At 41.9% G+C, this 22,246-nt stretch overlaps 1 protein-coding gene across 1 annotated transcript; it reads right to left on the bottom strand.

The window, feature by feature from the left end:
* Nucleotides 1-40: 40 nt before the first annotated feature.
* ube2j1 (ubiquitin-conjugating enzyme E2, J1) lies at nucleotides 41-21,305 on the bottom strand. Its single transcript, XM_076271832.1, has 8 exons — nucleotides 20,993-21,305; nucleotides 13,636-13,709; nucleotides 13,338-13,469; nucleotides 12,668-12,752; nucleotides 11,117-11,222; nucleotides 8,294-8,423; nucleotides 4,908-5,036; nucleotides 41-1,285 (listed from the first exon to the last, which is right to left on the bottom strand). Exons 1-8 carry the CDS (start codon nucleotides 21,021-21,023, stop codon nucleotides 977-979), a joined length of 996 nt encoding a protein of 331 aa, XP_076127947.1. The 5' UTR covers nucleotides 21,024-21,305; the 3' UTR covers nucleotides 41-976.
* Nucleotides 21,306-22,246: the final 941 nt, after the last annotated feature.

The following is a 22,246-nucleotide window of genomic DNA, read 5'->3' as shown; positions in this document are numbered from 1 at the left end:
GGTCATAGAATCAGCAATTACAAAAAATATCCATAAATGATCATGTTATCACTGCCCCAGACAGGCAATTTATTTTCAGTCTCTTTTCTCCTTGAAGTTGTGAAGAAACTAGTAGTCACATGCTATTTGTCACTGGCCACTCAAAAGCATGATGTGGTAGTCAAACACCAAAATAAACTTAAAAACAGGAAAATAATACCACATAATTGCATTGTAAATAAGTGACCTTTGACATAGTCACTCATGAGTACCATTTGAACAGTTTACTTGTACTAATGGTCCATCTTGCAGAGTTTGAGGTTTTACAGTACAGTAGTAACTGGTATTTTAGAACGTACTTTCCCAATTACCCTCCCTACTAGAGCAGAGGTTTGGACTGACTTTATAATGTAAATAATTTACTAAGAGATACATACATTGATCTATGCTGTTCCAAACAGCAACAAACAATGCAGACCATGCTAATTTAAAATTCAAATTAACATCTGGTAATAAGCAATTCAGCTCTCGATTAAAATGTCAATTTAAACAGTGACACACAAAAACGCCCAAAGTTTTACATTACAATACATCAATAGCATAGACTTCATCATTTGGTAAGATAATATTGTAAATATATCAAGATTTGTATAATAGGCTGCGGTTTTGCTTCATGGTCTGATGTAGAGGTAAAAGATGATATAACTGATTTTCTACGTGGTGCTTGAACTTCTTAAAAACTTGATCTCTGCTCAATTACTGCTGTGACTCCAAACTTCAGGAATGCAAAGATGCCAACACTACGGACAAAACCTTAAGCGGTTACACAAAGAAGTCACCCAGGCCTGCCTTAGTCTCTACCCCATAGCGGGCAATGGCACAAGACATTTAGTTTTCTCTCACGTGGCAGGGACAGTGTCTGTCTGGCTGGTACTTGGGCAGTGTTACATGGGCCATGTATCTGTGCGTTTCTGTTTACTTTTATGTACGTGTGTTGTCACAGCTCATAGTCGAACTTATAGTCATTGGCCAGATAGATCCTGCGGAAGATGAGTGCAGTGAGAGCCAGTGTGAGCAGCACGATTAGCACAGCAGATCCAGCCTGGCTGCCATCCGCTGGTGGCTGGGCCGCTGCTGGGAATGCTGGAAACGGAGCCCGACGGGGCTGCTGCTGCTGCTGGCCCTGCTGCTGAGCACGCCGCTGGCGGGGACTCAAGGAGCGGGAGCTGTTGTTGCTTGGGGCCACAGGGGGAACAGATGTGGAGAGAGGTGCCTCCTCACTGATGGCTGGACCAGACGCCTCTGTCTGTGGAGGGGGTGGAGGGGGCAATTAGTATTATACTGTACATGCATGCACACATTTGCACAATCATAATTATGTCACATACATGTATGTTCAATATGTTCAGTAAAAGCCCAAAAGACTCTTTGGGTCTCCAATAGCAGCCAGTCTCATATTCAGCAGGTAGTTTGTTTTATTCAACCAAACTAATTATATATCGAGACAGAAAAAAGTCTATGGATGGAGGACGAGTGAAATGAAAAAGTGCCTTGGATAGGCATACTTTGATTATTTTTACAATTTGACATATTCTACATGTTATATCTTGGATAGGCATACTTTGATTATTTTTACAATTTGACATATTCTACATGTTATATCTTGGATAGGCATACTTTGATTATTTTTACAATTTGACATATTCTACATGTTATATCTTGGATACGCATACTTTGATTATTTTTACAATTTGACATATTCTACATGTTATATCTTGGATACGCACACTTTGATTATTTTTACAATTTGACATATTCTACATGTTATATCTTGGATACGCACACTTTGATTATTTTTACAATTTGACATATTCTACATGTTATATCTTGGATACGCATACTTTGATTATTTTTACAATTTGACATATTCTACATGTTATATCTTGGATAGGCATACTTTGCTTATTTTTACAATTTGACATATTCTACATGTTATATCTTGGATACGCATACTTTGATTATTTTTACAATTTGACATATTCTACATGTTATATCTTTTTAAAGCTATTTAACAAGAGTTTCTACTATTTAGTACTTGGGCATACAGTATGCTGTATTTTAATCAACAAAAACATCATACCTATAGGATGAGGCCCAATCAAACTGAGGGGGCCCATGTAAAATGTATTTTGAACTTGGATTTTACGAACGGAGGCATACTCCTCCTGTAAACATCACTACAATTTTTGCAATGAGTGCCACTGCTGCCCCTCTGTCAGTTCAGGGCAAACAGGATAAGATACCCTTCATTACCATCGCTGCATTGATGAGCCTTGAGTGCCCAGCACTCTACTGCCAGAACATGCCAGATTTTACCCAACAAGCGTGACCATTTTGGTTACACTAACCCAGTCCTCTGGCCATAACAATTTTGCCCAATTCATATAACGTTACTTGCAATGTAACATAGAAAATGTGGGTGGAATCAGGACAGGTCAATAAAATAATCTAAAAAGTGGGATGACAATAACATTGTTCATACTTATGTTGATAACAAATGATAAGCTTTGGAAATGTTTACTCAATATGGATAGCCTATACTATTACAGAGCAGAAAGACATGAACTCAGCCAGAGTTATACTTTGCATGTCCGTGCCGTCTTATGGGTCCCAATGACGTTGATTTCATCATCAGAGGGAGTATGTGTGGCTCTGTGGATGTTGGTGTACCCCGCAACTTGTTGTGACTCATCAAGTGCTGTCACTGGACATATTAAAACACGATAATCTGTTTCCTTATAATGGGCATCAATGGAGAAGAAAATGCCTTATGCAAGATAATGTCGATATTAATACGATTCTAGTTCTGAATTTCACATATGCAAGTGTTTATGACCAGATATATGAGAGAAATCTCAGAAATCTCTTGATCGCTGTTTTGTAACATTATGGATATTAATCCATTTCACGTTAGAGGCTTTGTCAAAAAAAGCGACCTTTCAGCTTGAACGTAATCTTTGGGAAGAGGAAGAAGTTGCAGGGAGCCAAATTTGGCAAACAAGAGGAGTGGAGAGTGACAATTGTGTTGCTGCATGTGAAATCTCACGCATTCTCAACACGCTGTGAGCATGCACGGGCACGGGCCATGATGCAGCACCCAACTGCCATGCTTCAGGTTGAGTGTTCTTCTCAGTAGCAGCAGGTGCATAATCCAGCAACATTATGTGGCCGTCAAAGGCTGTCAACTGACTATTTGAATGACCAGATTATCCCATCAATGCTTTTTTCTTCCCTGATGGCACAGGCATATAACAGGATGACAATTCGAGGATTCACTGGGCTACTTTGGTAACAGTGGCTCAGGGAGCATGAGGAATCATTTTTATACACGAGTTGGCCAAAACGGAGTCTAGACCGTAATGCCATTGAAAGTCTTTGGAAATGTGCTTGGTTCAACTCTCCGGTTCTTAATAATGCAGCTCTGGACAGAAATGTGATATTGCATATGGTTGTCCAAACAAATGTGCAAACATGGCAAATGCAGATTGTAATTCAAGCTAAAGGCAGTCAAACAAAATATTAGTGTGCAACTTGTTTTTGGCCAGGCAGTGCACAGTATAATCCATTTGTATGGATCAGGAATTGCTTTTATGATTGCTGTGTTTTTATCATAATAATTTTCACTAGGAGTTCTATGAGAGCATCTAAGAACTTTCAGGAAACCCTCTGGGCAGGTGATGGCAGATACAGCACACTGCATCAACAGTAGTATTCAACTTATTCAACACGACTTTGAAACTCGTACGCCCTGGAAACTGGCAACAGTGAGAGATGGTTTCTTCAAGCAGATACAAACATGATGACTAAACATAGCAAGTTAAAGGAAACCCCAGGGTCTACGGGGAGCTGGCTTACTAATTGCAGAAAGGCTAGAGGCAGCAGCGTCATAGAGGCAAGGCAGAGAGGATGGGAGGTAGCAAATAACAACACAGTAAAGAACTAGAGAAAGCCATGAGCCTGCTGGGGGACTGTCAGCTGGGGACAGATGGGAGACCTTTCTTCAGCCCTTCACTATACAGTCAGCATCTAGAAGATGATCCCACCCTGTTCACACTCTTTGTCCTTATCTTAGGTTTTTTAGAGAGAATGCTGTGTGAATGGTGCCACATGGCTCTAGCCAAGAGGGAGCAAACTTTCTACTCGCCTCTGCAGTCCGCACTGATCTGATTGTTTTGTCTGTTAATCGTGTTATACCCCTCACTGTGGCCAAAAGGAACACAAGTTAACTCAGCCTCATTAACATATTGGCTGGCTGAATTTATTACACTGTTAAGCCTGCAGTTCAGAATCTTAATGCAGAACCCACTTTGTACAATTTGGAGAAATTTTGAGCACTGTAAAACTACCAACAATTACAATAAGGGTACAGTATTACAAATGAAAGACTGACTCATTAGACAAGTGATGGAAAAAATCATCAGCTGAAGTTCCTTAAAGGTCAGATGTTGTGACATGGTAAGGCTGTGTTTGAATCATCCAATATGTTCTGAGCAAAGACCCGAGGTGGTGGTGAATCAGGGGGCTGTTTATTACATAAAGCACTTTGAGAGATGAGACAAATTATGGAGATAACCACAGTGCCATATTTCCCCCCATAATACCACCCCCTCAGGAACAAAGACCCCTACAGCGCCACTAAACTCCTATAACAATTAACTTGTAATTTAATGGCACCTTTAAAAACAGCAGAGACAGAGCGGCTTCATCACGCCTGACTGTGCCAGCCACCTTCAAAATACTGTAGAAGTGTAAGCTCATGTAATACTCAAAATAGCCCCAAACTGATATGCATCTGCACTTTCTTGCACTTGCTCCTCCCTATGGCATGTGCCGTGTGTGTGTGTGTGTGTGTCTTCTGTTCTGCTCACCTCAGGGGTTTGTGCTGGCTCCACATTGGCTGGGCTCTCTGTGGAAGACTCCCCCTCTTGGCTGTTGGAGGCGGCTTGGCTCTCGGCTCCACTGCTCAGCCCGGCTTTACTGGACAAGCTGGCTTCAGCCTGCAGGAACACACAGCCCACCGCTGTCATCCACAATGTACTATGGCTCTTGTCAAGAGACATGCTGCAGATTACCCAGATACACTGTTCAGTTTTTATCTCTTTCTGTAGTGAGTGCATGCAAGGGGAAAAATCAGAAAAACACGCAGACATATTTAATCTGATTATGATTAATCGCAGAAGTAGGATGGCTTGCACGTGAGGGTAGGAAGGGTCAGGGTGTGCTGACTCAGCAACTGCACTCATCTTACAGCAGCATGAGCAGGACCGAGCCTCGGGGATTGGCCGTTTTGGGCATTGCTCCAGAGTGCAACCATTTTGATCGCGCATGCGACCTAAAATCTGTCAAATAAGACTAAACATTTTCATTGGTTGTTCCAATGTGCCTGGCATTTAGCAGGTCAGTCTCTGTGAGTATGACAGTGTGTGGCATCATTTTTTCCCTCTCCTGCATCCTGCAAAGACCTGCCTTTACTGGGCCTCCGATTGGCTCGGATCCTGATATTCTTCTTAGCTGAATAGGGGTGGGGGAAAAAAATAAAGCCTGCTGTGCCCGGTATACCTGTCCCCACCCCACCATCTCTCTCCTCTGTCCCCAGTAGGGATGTGCCATATCGCATCAATATCAATATGCTGGTAGATATCCCTCCAGATGATGAGAATTTGTCATATTGCTAAATCTATGACATTGTTGATAACATACTTACTCCCCACGTTGTATGTAAACATAACATTTTTTTCATTAAATATACTTCCAGTGAGGCTAGACGCATGACATTTTCATCAGACATTAGTATAAACTCAGGCAATCCACACAAAAATCCAAACATTAAAGTCCATAAGTAGAGTTATGTGTAATAACGTGGAAAAAAGTATTGAACACACTAAGAAAAGGCAGTACACCAAGGCAAGGAAAGGCTGGAATATGTAAGTAATTAGAGAGCTATTATCCCTCCTATCTGTGCAAATGAATATGAGCTGGGTTAGTATATTGATGGGCTATAGAAAGGTTTTTCGTTACCAAGGTGTCACACAAGAAACATTTCATGATGGGTAAAAGCAAAGGGCTCTCCCAAGACGTTCGCAACCTTATTGTAGCAAAACATATCAATGGAACTGGTAGCAGATGCATTTAAAAACTTCAGAATCTTCCAGTAAGCAGCATTGGGGGCCATTATTTGCAAGTGGAAGGAACATGACTGCATCATCAACCGGACATGCACAGGACCTCCTCGCAAGATTTTTGACCAGGGAGTCAGAAGGATAGTCAGAAGAGTAGCACAAGAGCCAAGGACCACTCAGAGAAAGCTCTAGAAAGACTTGGAGGCAGCGTTCTTACAGTAAGAGAGAATCACCTCCATGGCCCCTACTGTATGCACACTGACCCAGCACGACTCCAATGCTGAAGAAAAACTGAAGAAGTTTGCTACACAACATTTAGACAAGCCTATGAAATACTGAGACAATGTAATGTGGTCAGATGAGAGCAAAATTGAACTTTTTGGATGTCATAATACACACCATGTTTGGAGGAGAAATGGCACTGCACATCACCCTAAAAATGGCATACCAACAGTGAGGTTTGGAGGTGGAGGCATCATGGTGTGGGGGCGGTTTTTCATCTCATTGTACTGGCAGACTTCATAGAGTTGAAGGAATGATGAATGGAGTATTTTTTTTTTCAGGGAGAATCCTGCCATCCACTAGGATGATGAGGATGAGACGTGGGTAGACCTTCCAGCAGGACAACGATTCAAAGCATACAGCTTTGGAGGAAACTCTTAATTGGTTTCAGAGAAAGGAAATCAAGGCCCTGACCTATACCCAATTGAACAGTTCTGGAGGGGACTAAAGATCAGGATTCACAAGAGGGACCCCTGGAATCTTTAAGATTTAAAGACTATCTGTTTGGAAGAATGGGCCAAAATCACACCTGAATATTGCAACTGATTAGTTTCGTCATACAGGAAATGTCTTGAAGCTGTCACAAGGGGCTTTTCCACAAAGTATTTAAGAAATATCAGTAGGCACATTCAAAATGTTTTTTCATTCCACTTTTCATTTTTTTTTTCATTTCATTCCACTTTATAACTCTACTAATGGACTTTAATGTTTGGATTTTTTCAGTTAATATCAATGTCTGGTGAAAAGTTAATGAAAATAGCTTCACTGGAAGTATACTTACTGAGAAAATGTTGACGCGTTCAATACTTATTTCCCCCTCTGTATGCACTGTAAGGTGGGAAGCTTGCATATATAGTGAGAACAAACATGACAGAATGTGGAGTTCATTGCGATGGTCAGGATTAAGTTTTACTTTTTTTGTGTTTGTACAACTTTCAAAATTGTAATCTGACATGACTTGTTTGACATGGCCTAGAAAACAGTGGTGAATTATTTCCATATTGTAATGTTGTTAGTGCCTAAAATACCATGAAATATTGTTATTTAGTTTAAAGTCCTAGTCTCCAGTAAAATGCCTAATCCTGAAGTAACATCTTCGGTGGCGATAGCCGCGTTTGATCTGACTGCATCTGTTCGAGAGCCCCATCACATACAAAAAGGCCAAAATATATGCCTTCAGTAATGACTAGGGATGTATAAAAAATAACGGTATAAAAAAATTTAACCTCACGCTTATAGTGACCAAAATTATCACGGTTTTCGGTATTATCACGGTATAAAAAGATGTAGAGTGGCTACATGAGACAGTATATGTTTTGCGGTGAAAATGTTCTGCCTTTTAAAATCAAGTGTAACCTAATCCGTATCGCAGTTAAATCCATCAATTAGACAACAGAATCAGTAGGGTACCAGTTTTTTTCCATTGTACCAGGCCTACTGTATGTCAAAAGCAGGCTCGGATGAAGCTGGGAAGGATTAAACACATGGTTTCCACACCGTGGTAATCAACTGCGATAATTATGATATTTGAAATGAAAACGGTCAAGATTTTTATCGCGGTTTACCATTATACCAGTAATCGTTACATCCCTTGTAATGACTTATCCAGTTTCGGTGGCTCAGATATAATAAATTGCCAAACATAATGTATTGCATTTATTGCAAAGAGTAGAGCCAGTATTTTATTATTGAAGCAACAATGTTCCCAAATTTAAACCAGAAAAACAAGAGTATTCCACTGAAGTATACCACTGCCCCTAAATGACGTGCTGGATTACCTAAATGAAAAAGTAAGCGCACCAGTGCAGCCAATGTCAGCAGTTAGTAGTCTAGAGCTGTGGTTTAGGGAGTACCTTAAAGTTGATCTGCTGTGCAAGTTCTTTGGCTTCATGGTCCTCTAGGCGGGGGGTGCTGTTGGGGGACAGAGCCAGGAGAGCAGACTGCATGGAGCAACCGCACACCTCACAGCAGAAGTCCTGAGACCTGCCAGGGGCAAGACACAAATAACAAAAATGGCATCAGAAACACCTCATTCTAACACAGAAACACCTGATAGTAACACAAAAGACCTGTCCAGACCATCCTGATAAATCCTCCAGATGACAGTCTGAAGTTTACTTCTTTATTTATTTGGCTGATGTATAAGTAAGTAGTATAAGTATAAATACTCTTTTGATCCCGTGAGGGAAATTTGGTCTCTGCATTTATCCCAATCCTTGAATTAGTGAAACACACACAGCACACAGTGTACACACAGTGAGGTGAAGCACACACTAATCCCGGCGCAGTGAGCTGCCTGCATCAACAGCGGCGCTCGGGGAGCAGTGAGGGGCACTTCAGCCATGGCCTACTGGTCGGGGTTAGAACCGGCAACCCTCCGGTTACAGGTCCGAAGTGCTAACCAGTAGGCCATGGCTGCCCCACATGTTGCACCACAAGTGTTCAGCTGTCTACAAAACTGACCGTTTGAACCCCGAAATTCAACCTGTCTCTATTTCTCCAGGTCCATTTTCAGTGGCTTTTCCATATAGACTCCCTCACCAGAAATAAGTCAGATTTATAAAATGACCATGCAAAATCTGTGGCATGGCAATTTTGGCTCATTCATCCCCATGGCAGTGATTAGTGACAGTCGATTACAATAGTATTATCTGCTGTGTTTCAGATGACAGCAAAAGAAAATGAAGCAATATTAATTTACCCACAGCCTTATGGTACCTGTTGGCCTGTTTGGTCAATGCTACAGAAAGCAAAATGAACATTGTCAACTAAATATATTATTGCTTATACTCAATTAAATATTAAAAAGATCATATAATCTTTCCTCAAAAGAATGACTAAACATAATTGGAAGGAAAGAAAATCTTCTATAAATCTACACACAGTACATGTAAAACTACCATGAAGGTATCTGCCTTTAATCAAATCTGGCTATGAATATGGGTGACATCTGTATTGATCTGTATTAGACTGGCTCTGTGTGCATTACAGTGCTTTTGGTGGAACACTGTGCTGCTGAGCTCTGTTGGCACGGCGCTTGTTGTGATGCAAGGTACACTGATGCATTCATAAGCTCACAGATGTTTGGCCAAGAGCTCATATGACGCAAACCCTAAAACCCTCCTCCGCTGTGTGCTGGAGTAAAAACGTGGTCGTGTATGGCCATGAAAGAGTTGATCTGATTTGGTTGGACCTGTGGTGTAGTCTATCTTTAAAGTTTGGAGTCACAGCAGTAATTGAGCAGAGACACAGACTTTGAGCACCATGGAATTGAAAATGTCAGTTATACAAATCAGCAACCTGTTACAAATCTTATTCTATCTGCAACAAGAGTATCTTACCAAATACTGGTGTCTAAGCTATTTATTTTGCTATTTATTTTGAGGCTTTGTTTTTCTGTGCATCCCACTGTAGGCCCTGTCCCATAAAGTAAAAACATAAATAAATCATAAATCAATGTGTTGTGAGTTCGGTAAGAATAACAAATACGGGAATCCATTGTAGCAAACATTAAAGAAAATGTTTACAGTGCAGTGTTTTTATGCCTTTCACACCAACTGTCCACTTTTTCAGATTATATCTTCTCTTTTCAGAGATGTCATTCCTGTGGATTTAACACTCGTCCACCCTTGAGCATTTCAAAAGGCTTGCAGTGTGTGGCCGCCCGCCCCACATTTCAGCCCCAGTTTGTTTCTGAAGTGACAGAGACGAACGCCAGAGTGAAAATATGGATCGGGTGTCGTGCTGCGCTCTGGCTGAGAGGCGCACAGTGAGTGACAGCGCTCACAATTACCAGGAGCACAAAGGCAAGGAGATGAGACTAGAAGCGAAGTGCTGTCTCAAGCACAGCCATTGTGCTGGAGAGAAGGCCCTTTTATAAGGCAGAGAAGTGTGCCTTTATTTATAGATAGGGCTGCGTTCCTTCTGTCACTTCCAATCTTCAAGTGTTAATGAGAGTGGCAGTTGTTAAAGAGCCCACATCCGTATGTGTTAATGGGCAAGTCATCATGCCTCTGTACAGGCTTTCATCTAATTAAGGCGTCCATCTCATCTCAAATACAAAGAAAACATGTGGTGACATGCAGTGGTCAGGGACTTCATTTTCAGTTAGTAATGAAAGTTCACAGAGGATCTGCAGGAGGGTGTGGGCTGTGAAATGATTCAGGTGTGAAGAATATCTGAGGAATAGATCCCTTAGTCTTACCACAGCTTAAGAATTGTGAGATATTTCATCAACCTTTGTTAAACCTCAATATGCAAACAAGCGGAAGACTCACCTTGTTTGAATATAACTACTACAAGCACTAGGCCCATACAGTAATTGAACTTGAGAGCAACTTTTCGAATTGTAGAAAACATTTTATTAACTGGCTAGTTTAAAACACTATCTACACTGACAGCTAGTCTTGTTTGTCTGATATTTTTTCTACAGACATGAGAATAGAACTAAAAACCCTTGGAAATTATACACACATGACATGGCGTAAAATAAATAACTACTGGGAGGACATAACAAGTAGTGAATTCATCTGTATATAAGAGCTCAGCTTAGTCTTTCTGCACCTCAGATAGACTGACCTAAACTCATGTGGATGTGCAAGCCGCTTTGGGTGTATGCGCGTGTGTGTGTAGGGGAGGGGGATCAGTGTGAGAACATTAAAGCCAGAAAATCATACTTTTTGGCGAGGGCTCTCCTCTCCTCTGGGGTATAATCAAGAGATCCTATTGCTCCCTCTCCTTTGGTGGGCATAAATCCGATTATAGCTATTAACGCAGTCCGTACTGAAAGGGAGAGAAGAAAGAGCAACACAATTATGACACAAGATGGATGAATACATAAACAACAGCAGAGGTTCATCTCCTGCAGCTGCAGGGGAGAATGGTGGTTAAATAACATGCAAGATGATGACTGTGCCATTTCTGTTTTCCCTCCACTGTAATCCTGTCTTTACACCACCAGCAGCCCTGACATCCCCGTCACTACGTCACTCCTCCGTCACAAACACTCACACCTGGCCCACAACACTACGTCACTCCTCCGTCACAAACACTCACACCTGGCCCACAACACTACGTCACTCCTCCGTCACAAACACTCACACCTGGCCCACAACACTACGTCACTCCTCCGTCACAAACACTCACACCTGGCCCACAACACTACGTCACTCCTCCGTCACAAACACTCACACCTGACCCACAACACTACGTCACTCCTCCGTCACAAACACTCACACCTGGCCCATAACACTTCAATAGGTGGCAGCCAACAGACTGCGCAAACCTGTCTAATAAAAACAGCACTTGCTTTTTACAGGTGGCATCACATATTTCGCCACATATCATCCTGGAATGAAATATAATTTGAAACCTCATTTTTTTCTTCAGGATTGCATAGATTTCAATAAATACCACTGTATACTGTAGTCTGTCAATGTAATGTATGTCTATGAATGCAAATGTTTAAGTTAGGTAAGTTAAATTAGATCATTAAGACTGACTAAATTGACTGTGAAAAAATGCTGCAACAACGGCCCACAGCTATAATGACTACAAATTCAGTATGTAGAACGTTTGATAGATACTCTTTATGTTTTACTGGTACCAACAGTGGAGGATTCTCTGTCAAAAAAGGAGTCATAAAGCCAAAGTCACAGCTGACTAAAAGCAGTAAGTGAATGTGTAAAATATGGCTCTCAGACAGCCGCGGCCGAGAGCTTCGGGGAGTGAATTAGACAGGCGTGGCCAAGCCGGATTTGGAGTGACACTTCACTTATTGAGTTAGTTCTGCTGTGCAGTCCGGCTTTCATTCCCTTCCAGCTTTAAGCCTTTAAATTGGGGGAAAACACTGATAGAACAATCAGGCAAATATAAATGCTGGGGCAAATAACATTTGCATACTCTCTTCATTTAAATTCAAATGGGGGCTCTAATCCTTCCAGTGCATTTCCATCCCCCCAGGCTAGGAGTCAAGATACTAAGTATAGCATGAAAGCTGAAGTAAGGGAAGAAAAGAGGTGGTGTGTGTTTGTGTGCATGTGCAGCCGAAAGAATGAAAGCACATGGAAGATATGAAGTGTTTGATAAATGTGGATGACTATGCATGTACAGTACACGCTGGGACTATAAATGTCTTCAAGGCTGTGGATGGGAGCTGTGGGATGAACGCTGACTGTGTGTGAGGCTGCTGGCGACAGGTCTTCACTGGGAAGACAAATGGGACCTACTGCTCCAGGAGGGCTGCCAGGTCTCTGGGTGGTGGCCGGAGATGCTGAGACAGATCTTCTTCCCCACCTCAAACCTGCCGTTCGGCTGGAAAAAGAACAGAGTTTCAATGTTTCTTCCAAAAAGTTCCAACACAGCAGACAGAGACGGAGACGGAGTGTGCCACCACAGAATATCTGTTCTCATGACAGCACCACCTCCAAAGATCAAACTGAGCAGAACAAAGGAGGAGGAAGCCATAATGACAAGCCATGTCTTCAAAGACAGGACTGTAAAAAAAGCTGGGGTTGATGGGAAAGGGGTGACACTCACTTTAATCACTACACCCTTGTGACATCAAAACAGTAAACCTTACATATCCTTGAAGAACACTTACATTTTAAAATGATTGGATTCACAAAGGAATGTGTATAATTCAGAAACATTGATTGATGAACCATTAAAAGTTATATGCTTTTGTCACCCTGTACTTTAAAATCTATGTAGCACCAAGAAGACATATGAGAAAGACTGATGTCAAAGTATCCTGCTGTTAGCCTTTGATCAATGTCTTTCGTGTCATATTAACTCATGTCTTTGTGTCGCTGTTACTGTTCCTTGTCAGTGATGGGAAGATTAGCTGGAGCTAAGGGAATGGCATCTTAATGGCAAAGTTCCTTCTCAGGATCTTACCGTTAGCAGTATGATGCTTGGGGGCTTCATAGGGTACTCCGGGGGAAGAACAATCCTGCCGTGGTAGACCCCACCATCAAAGTCTGAGTCTGGTGGGCCTCGCACAGAGAAGTGCCACTCAAAAAGGTTATCCTAGAAATACAGCAGTCAAGATCAGACATATCCGTGCATACCCGGGCTCAAGCGTTCCTACATGCTACAGTAGATTTCCGTCTTTGTGGAGAGGTGATGGGAGACCTGGCGTTTGTTTATGTTGATGCTTATGTTTGTTTATGTTGGCTTTAATGCGCTGCCTCACCTCTAGTGGTTGAGCGTGATAATGCTCTGTTGGGTCTCGGAGCTCTGCTGCTTCCTTCATCAGTCGCTTCACAGCTGTTAGACACAGAAGGGAAGACTGTTAGAGGCTGATCAAGAGGAAAGGTGCCTCAAATTGCTCCAAAGTCCATGTCAGTCACACCGGTCAGTCACACTGGCATCCCTGCCTCCTCCTTATCCCACCCCTGCATGACCCACACTGAGTTATCAGCCTGACCACTGATGCGAGACTTATAAGCCTGAAAGAGCACAGCAGCTGGTGAGTCAATATTAATGCAGACAGACAAAGCATGAAGCAGAGAGCAAAACACCATGTGCCACAGTCAACACATACACCCTTACTCCTTTGCCTTAACATCTACATGGTTGTCATATTTATTTACAATGCAAGAGTTCTGAATCACTGATTCTGTAATGACCCAACTTAACATTATGACTGCTACTACCATCATCATAGCACGGGCCGTAATTTAGACAGAAGCAAAGCAATCATGTCATCCTCGTGACAAACAGCTCGTAGCAGTGGCTTAGGTGCTCCACTTCCCATTCCCCCTCACCACAACCCCCACCTCAGCTTTCACTTGGACGATGCTAAGGTCAATTACTTCCTCTGGCAGTCTTAAGAATGGCACGTGACGGGCGTCAGCAGAGAACATCTGTTTATCTTAACCCTTGTACACTAACACAAACATCTTTAATCTGAGCAGATGCAGAATCTCTTCACACGGCCCGGGGGGATCCATACCCACCCACTCCCTCCCTCACCATACTTATCCCACATTCTGTTCACCCCCGTGGGTATGATGCAAGCTTGGTGACACGCCTGCTGCCAACACCAACCCAGCCTCAACCTTGGCCGCCTCTGTGGTGTTAAAAGGGAGCAGCGAAAACACAAAATCTAGTCTAAATGTCAGACGACTGCCATGGGTTTCAGACAGCAGAGAGAAGAGCTCCTGTGTAGAGGGAACAAAATCCACACAGCGCTCTTCTGGGAAACGCAGGAGCCACTGAGCTGAAAGTTTGTCGTCGAGCTGTCCCACTCGGTTGAAATTGGAAAATAATTGGGGAAAGTGTGAGCATGACAAACCCATTTCTGTAAAGAAAATTGCTTTGGAATCCAATTGTACAAATTGATACAGTGCAAAAGAGAGGGAGTCTACTTACTCCTGTTATAGTAAGATTGAGAGAAGGAGAGTGAAGAAAAGAAAACCCTCAAACGACACACACACACACACACACACACTTCTCAGGGCACGTGTTCCATCAGCCTGTGCCTGCGGCCGGACTTTGTACTGAAGATCAGGATTGTAGAGTGCAAGAGAGAGGGAGATGTCAACAGTGTAAAATCACAAACTGGAGAGCAAAGACGAGCCCTGTGATGAACTGAACTCAATGATGTGGGAGAGCAGGATCAGTTGGAGGGCAAGCATCTGCATCCCAAACTCTCTCCACACCCATCATGCGCTGAAAGAAAGCCAGCTGAAATCACGGTTTTGCCTGCTAGCTCAGCATGGGGCTGGATGTGGAGCAGATAAATGTGATTAACTGTTAATTAGTCTGGGGTAGCTCCTCATACCAAGGCCCAGCCCAACTCATTTGATAGCTGGAGGGGGAGATGACAGTGAGAGGACTAGAGTCTAATGTAGCGGTGTTCATTTTGTGGCACGGAGTAACCTAATTACAATCTGACTACAGAATATAGAGTCTGGTGCTTGTAGGTGATACATGTTAAGTCACTTCCCAACTACAATGGTAGATCATTTTTCAATAAGACAATCACCACTAAGTGATGACTGTTACTGCCATGCTCTCATGTCAGTCTGTGCTATGCCACTGTAATGTCACCATGGCTACAAGTTTCATACAGCTATTCCATAAACGAATGGAGAAGCAACAGAAAGCAAACTGCATTAATTTCCCTTTACTAGCTTTTCTCTTCTGAAAATGGGAGAGCTCAAAGGAGCTGATGTTGTGTCACCAAAGCCTCAGAACAGCCTTACAACCTATCTGTATTATGGGATGGAGGAAATGAAATGGTAGGGTATCCTTTTCTGAGCCTTTTTCGTGAAACAAACTTCATAATTATCTCTCATCTTTTGAATATGTTAAACTCATTAAAAGGAAACAGATTAACAGGAAACTGTGCCAGATTAACATCAAACTGCTTTATACTTTTAGTTGAGTAAAACCCCTTTCCATGGCTGGTGCTTACTAAAAGGTAAACCGTATGTTTGTTTATGTAATCATCATAGTAAAATTACATATTTCAAAAAGTTGTGAGATCAGCTAAATGCGAGATTATTTAGCAGCAGTGTTGGCAGAGAGTGCTAGTGTGCAACGCAGCTGTCAGACTATGCATGCAGTCCTTTCCTGAAATAAAACCCAGACTTTGCATTCCATTTGCATAACTGCTCAGGCTCATTATCATACAGTTTCTCACTACTGACTTTGGAGAATATTACAGTGCAGTCTATTTCAACAGTTACTAAGTCTACGTGGCAGTATCTCCTCCTACTCAACACTCCAAACTACACCCATCGGAAGCCGTTAATACTTCAGCAGCTGTGTTTGTTTCAGATTATATAACAGGTTTCAGGAGATGAGAAACTGAGTAACAGGTGTGTGTAGGGATGGCTCAGTCTTCAGTAAAAAAAAAGAAGCAAAACACCAAAACAAAAACAAAACCGATTAGACAGATTAATGTTGACGAATCCAGCTAATACAAAATGTCAGATTTCTTGCTATATTGTAGGCTATTTAAGGTAAGTCAGATTTGTCAATACCTTTCATCTTAAGTGTGCAATGATTTTGTAAGTGGAAACCAAATCACGAGTCAATCAATAATCATTTCTTATGGCAATTTCTTTTACGATTCACCATGAACTGTATGCTACCTTTAGGCTAACATTTATGACAGGGGGTGTAGTGGTACAGCTCTAGGCACACACCAGTCTGAGGGTGAGCATATTCTACGCTGTTCTACTTGAGCAGAGTGAGAATGGCAGGAGAGACATGTGCAAAGACACTAATGCCCAACAGAGAAAGCCTGAGTCTTCAGGAAGTCAGACAGGCTCCCCTTCCATAGGCATCCAGTGGCGGAAAGCGCTCAGAGCAATAGGAAGACACCCAGTGGTGGGTGGGTGTGACAGACAGAGCCAGACAGAGAGGGCTGTGGAAGATGGCGATGGAAGACAGAGAAAGCCCTGCGGTTTGCTATGTCCAGAATGTAACGTTACAGTCTAGCACCTAGGAGGGACAAGCGAAGTATGGAATAACTGGACTTGGAGCTCTGCAGGGGGCAAGCACTGTCCAAACTGGGCCATCGCTTCCCAGCAGGCGAGCAAACACTGTCTGTGTGTTTGTCTGTCTCTCTCTCTCTCTCTCACACACACTAGAGGTAGGGTGGAAAACAAACATTAAAGGCCCTGGAGTGTGATTACAGGAGTGCAATGTTTGAGTTTCCCTGGCTAAAAATAAAAGATAAAAGTGGGACACACCAGAAAATTGATAAAATGCTTTTAGCCTTGCAGTCTCACCACAGAGCATGTCAACCATGTCTGTTCTGATCCTGTAACAGGGATTCCTCCATGAGGACCTGTGTTGCGCTCTGTGTTGAAAACACCAATATTTCATATGCAAGACATTGGGGATGAATTTGAAAGACACAGATACGGAACATTCGTCACAAGCTACATGGACTGTCAGTCACCCACTGTGTGAAGTTTAATGAGCAGAAGGTGTCAGGTTGACGCTTTGATCTCTGGGTCTTTGTGAGAATGACAGCCTGCCACAAAGCTCCAGATTCTGTGAATAGAGATCTAAAAACCACCTGCATAAACCCCAACAGGGGTTTCTACATGAATAGGAATGTTAAATAAATAAAGAGAATATCTTACATTTGTAAGCTCTTCACTGGGGTTTACAAACACACTGTCCAGGTTCTCTTTACTCGATTGTTTTACTTTTGTGTCAAAATCAGTTCAAAATCAGTAGGGAAATACAACATATAAGAAATCTACAGCAAGCTATTGCTTGTTCTGGGATGCCATGGGTCAAGATGCCTGGTCTGTGTTGCCATGATGAAGCCTCTGTGGTTTAACAGTGATGCTCAGGGACATGCAGCAATGCCAGAGCACTCCATGAACATAATGCAGTGTGACCTTCCCTGCATGGAACCCCTCGAAGCTTATGCTCCATAATCACTGATTTGGTCCTTACGTAATATTAAATAACAGGTGTTTTCACCATCGCACTTGAATAAGAAAGGTTTCAGTGGTCAGTGTGCAAATAGAAGATAAGACTACTTTAAATATTTTTTCAAAAAAGTATACCTTTTTGCACACAGACATCAAAGACCGCATAACAAATATGTATTAAATATGTATTAAATGTTAATGTTATGAAAATAAGATACTATAAACTTGGTGGCATAACTACTATTTTTAACTGGCTTGTTACATAAACAATAGAGGTGGACCGAAGCAAACATTTGTCTTCAAACAACTCACTCACTTCAAACCACTAGTTCTAGCCTTTGTAAAAATAAGCACTACTCCAGATCCCTCATGTCTGGTTTGGGGATTAAACGCTAGCTCCTCCTGAAAGAAAAGCAAGCCTCTGAAATCGCTGGCTATGACATAGGGGCAAGAGGGAAAAAAAGAAAGAGAGACACAAACAAGTTTGTTTCACATTCAAGCATGTGGTTGGTTCTAGGGTATAGATAGATAGATAGATAGATAGATAGATAGATAGATAGATAGATAGATAGATAAACACACCAAAAGAAAAATATATTAAAAGAAATATATAGAATAGAATATACAGAATATATAAAAAGATATAGGCTAGTTATTGAATAAATATTAAGTGTAGGATAGTGTTGTTTATGTATAAATATAACTGCTAGGGCCACCACAAGGTCAATCAATAAATACTACTGTGCAAATCATCAACATCAGACCAGTCTTTGCAGTGTTAGCATGTTCAGGCCTTTGCTCCTCAGTCCTCCCCCCACCTTTCCCTCTCCCCCCACAAGTGGAGTTGGACAGACTGATGGCATGAGGGATAAAGGACTTTTTGAGTCTCTCTGTGCTGCACCCTTTATTCGTTACTGATCCAGTATAACCATCCAACATCAACCGCTCACAACCAGCCTAGTACATAAGTATAATAAATACGTTTAAAAAGGTGGTTCTATATTCTACTCCAGGAACAATTCAGTGATGTCTAGGAGGTCTGTTATGGATGACAGTGAAAACACCTAGGCCTTCATCAGTCAGTGTGTTGTTGTTGCTGTTATGGATGACAGCCAGGGAGGAAATTTGACAAAGGTTATGTTTATTCAACACAAAATAATGTCAAGTACCAGGCCACAGTTTTCTTGCAACTCAAAAGTTTGAGCTTTTCTTGATAAGCAATAGAGATTATGTAAAAAGGCAGGAAGATCAAGGAGACATGCGAGATTTGACTACAGCATCAAAATGTTCCACAACATATGAGAAATGAGGAAGAGTGACAGGAAAAGCATTGGCTCCCTGATGGGTGCCCACTCTGGGTGAGTGAGGCCTTGGTCAGTGGCCTTGGGGGAAAGGATTACAATCAAGCAAACATAATCATCTTATGCAATGCACTTCATCGTATGCCGGAGACAGCAGAGAGTTCATCCTCTGAGTTGTGAGACGGGATTATGTAACAATCACAGACTGCCCTAGACGACATGAGCCACAGCATTCACAAACTCAGAGCTGGTGCTGTTCTCCCCTCTTGGGTACGATCTCTTTGTCTGGATCAACAGTTATACAAAATATGATCTCCCTAAGGGCAGGAATTGTGACTAAAAGTGACACTTTTCATCTGACAACCAACAATATCTGTTTTTGGTTTGACTGACATGTTTAAAAATAACTGATGCAAATGCAATCCATTTCATTGACTCTGAGATATGTGGTATACATTACTGTGCAAAAGTTTTAGGCACAGCCTAGTTGCTTAGCCTAGTGATACAGTACAACTCTCGAGTCATATAAGTCATCGTGCCCAAAGTTGACCGTAATAAGTTTCTGCTGGTTACAAACATGCCATTACTCAGCTTATAATTGGTCAGCTGTCAAAAGTTAGGTAGTTGTTAATTGTGTTCTTAAAACTGTTTAGTCCGAAACGCAGGAATATTATTCCAAACTAAATGTCCAAAGGTAATGAGGTAGGACACACCCAAGTGAAACTAGATTCATGAATCTGGATTCATTCACCAGATTATTTTTAGGCAAGTCAAAAACAAACATGCCAACTTCTTGGCCGCATGGCCTTCATCACAGCAAAAACATTTAAGTCTAGCACCACAAATAAAGACAAATGTTGTTATGTAATCGTTCAGTCAGTAAGATCAGGTCTGGCTCGTCAGGCTAGATTTTGATAGGATTTGGGGAAAAATCAGATTTGGGCTGCAGTCTGAATAAGGCCTTTGGCTTTGACCCATATGGCAAGCAACCGACAGTTGACAGTTGCACATAATCATGTTCATGGACATGCCAAAGCATAAATTTGTAATTTGTTATTTGTTAAGAAAAAAAAGTAAATTACTTTCATGAGCTGCACAAGTCTAGTGACTATGTGGAGGTGGAATAAATGAGAATGTCAGCTCTGATCTGAGCAATGCACTAAAACAAAGGAGGAAAACTGGTAAGTTAGTTGAACAATAAATTATATTTGTTTGTTGGTTGTACCAAACATCCAAAATCAAATGTGTCACCTATGGCCTGCCCTGAGGTTTGGAACAAAACCAGTTTCCTCTTTACAGGCTTCCCAAACAAAAACAACTTAGCATCATGCACACACATTAGATAAAGGCTACTGATGTACCATATAACGCTAGTTGAGGCACAAATTGTTACAGCTGATAACATGTACTTCTTTTCATTCAGAAAGTAACATTAAGAGTCATACGACTTGCAATTCTAACCTTCTGAGGCAATTAAAACTTTACCAGCTAGCCAACCAACTAGCTAAGCTAATCCGCCCTACATGAGTTTAATTGAGAATGTACAGCCGAACACACAGCAATACAAGACTGACAATTTTTCTACCACAGTCTTATCCAGTCAGGTCGTAACAGTAGTCCTCTAACAATGTGTCTGGACAAGCAAACGGTACAATGACCATCAAAGACTCGGACATTTCGCTACACATTAGCTAGCATCAACAGCTTAGACTAGCTAGCTAGCGAGCGAACTACGTTAGAAATAACAGCCCCTTATAAAGCCAGTTACGAGTTAACGTTAGATGCTCTAGCCACGAGCAAACACACCCTTTAAATTGTAGAATTCTAGGATGTTACAACGTACCTGGGCTCTTCAGATTATATTTACTTTCCATCCTGTTGATCCCAACTACTGTTTAGCTAACGTTAGACCAAACGAAGCTATAACAACAGCTGCTACTACTGAGGTGGTGTGCTGCTGATGATCCTCCGGTGTTTGTCTTTGTATCACTGTTTTATTTTTCTGTCCGAAGAGGCTGCAGCTTTAAAAACACCCAGAACAATGTGGTAGTAGATCAAGCAAAATACTTATACAGTAATGAGAAACGCTAAATTGTGTAATAGGGTTTCTGTCCTACCACTTTCTGACGTGGCAGAAGTTTCCCCTAGTTTCGTTTCGTTAGCCAGCTAGAAAGATGTCACATGAAAAACGAAAACAGGAAGTAGAATATACGTCAGCAATGACAAAACAGTTTGGTCTTATTTTATTTCAAACATATTTTTTTATTTGAAACATAATTAATTGTTAAATAAAGGTTTTTATGAATATACATATAATGTGTTGCCTTTTCTTCACATAGGAACCTGATGTGCATGGTAGGATGGTCTAATATGGATATGGAAACATTAACAGACAGACATGAAACACTGAAAGTTAAATCATAACCATTAACTCCACCGACCATGAACAGAGAATTACACTCACATCAGTTTGCAAAAACACAGTAACTCTCACACTCACACTGCCCTTGGTAACACACACGTCACTCATACACACGCAGAGCACATTGCTTGATGATGATACACAGCCCACAGCAAGACAAATCCATGTCTGCAAAACAAAGTAGGCAGTATTGGCAACTTGGCTGTCTCTGTGAGAGCTCCTGTGGTGTTTAGAATACTAAGTCCACAGGAGTGTGCAGCTTCCTTCCGAATATCAGGGCTGTGGCCTGTACTTGTGGACTCCTACACAGCCAGCCAGCACGCCTAGGACCATGGGCAGAGTGGAAAAGTCTTGGCTAAAGTATCTGTAGTACAACACTAGCTGCAGGAAGCCCTATAGCCCCCCTATCATGGGGAAAAGACCTATCTCACTGTGGTTCTGCTGGGTCAGTGAACATGCCTTCTGTACCAAAGATATGGTCCAGGGAACATGATCTCTTTGCAAAAACAGGTGCACTTCTTTGGATGCTATAGGCAGGCTCGATGGATAGCTTGGAAGAAACTCTGTAGATTCACCAGGGCATTCTGGAGGTTAGTTGCATATCAGGATGTCATTGATGCAGACTACACCGTGGCTTTGAGGAATGTCTGTCATCTCCAACTGCAGCTCTCCATC

The sequence above is a fragment of the Alosa pseudoharengus genome, unplaced genomic scaffold (genome assembly GCF_046254945.1).
Source record: "Alosa pseudoharengus isolate Yale_2024_CS ecotype anadromous, Long Island Sound unplaced genomic scaffold, YU_APseudo_1.1 YU_APseudo_1.1_scf_7, whole genome shotgun sequence".
Lineage (NCBI taxonomy): Eukaryota > Metazoa > Chordata > Actinopteri > Clupeiformes > Clupeidae > Alosa > Alosa pseudoharengus.
Note: the sequence above shows the minus strand (reverse complement) of the source record. Positions and strands in the feature narration are given on the sequence as shown.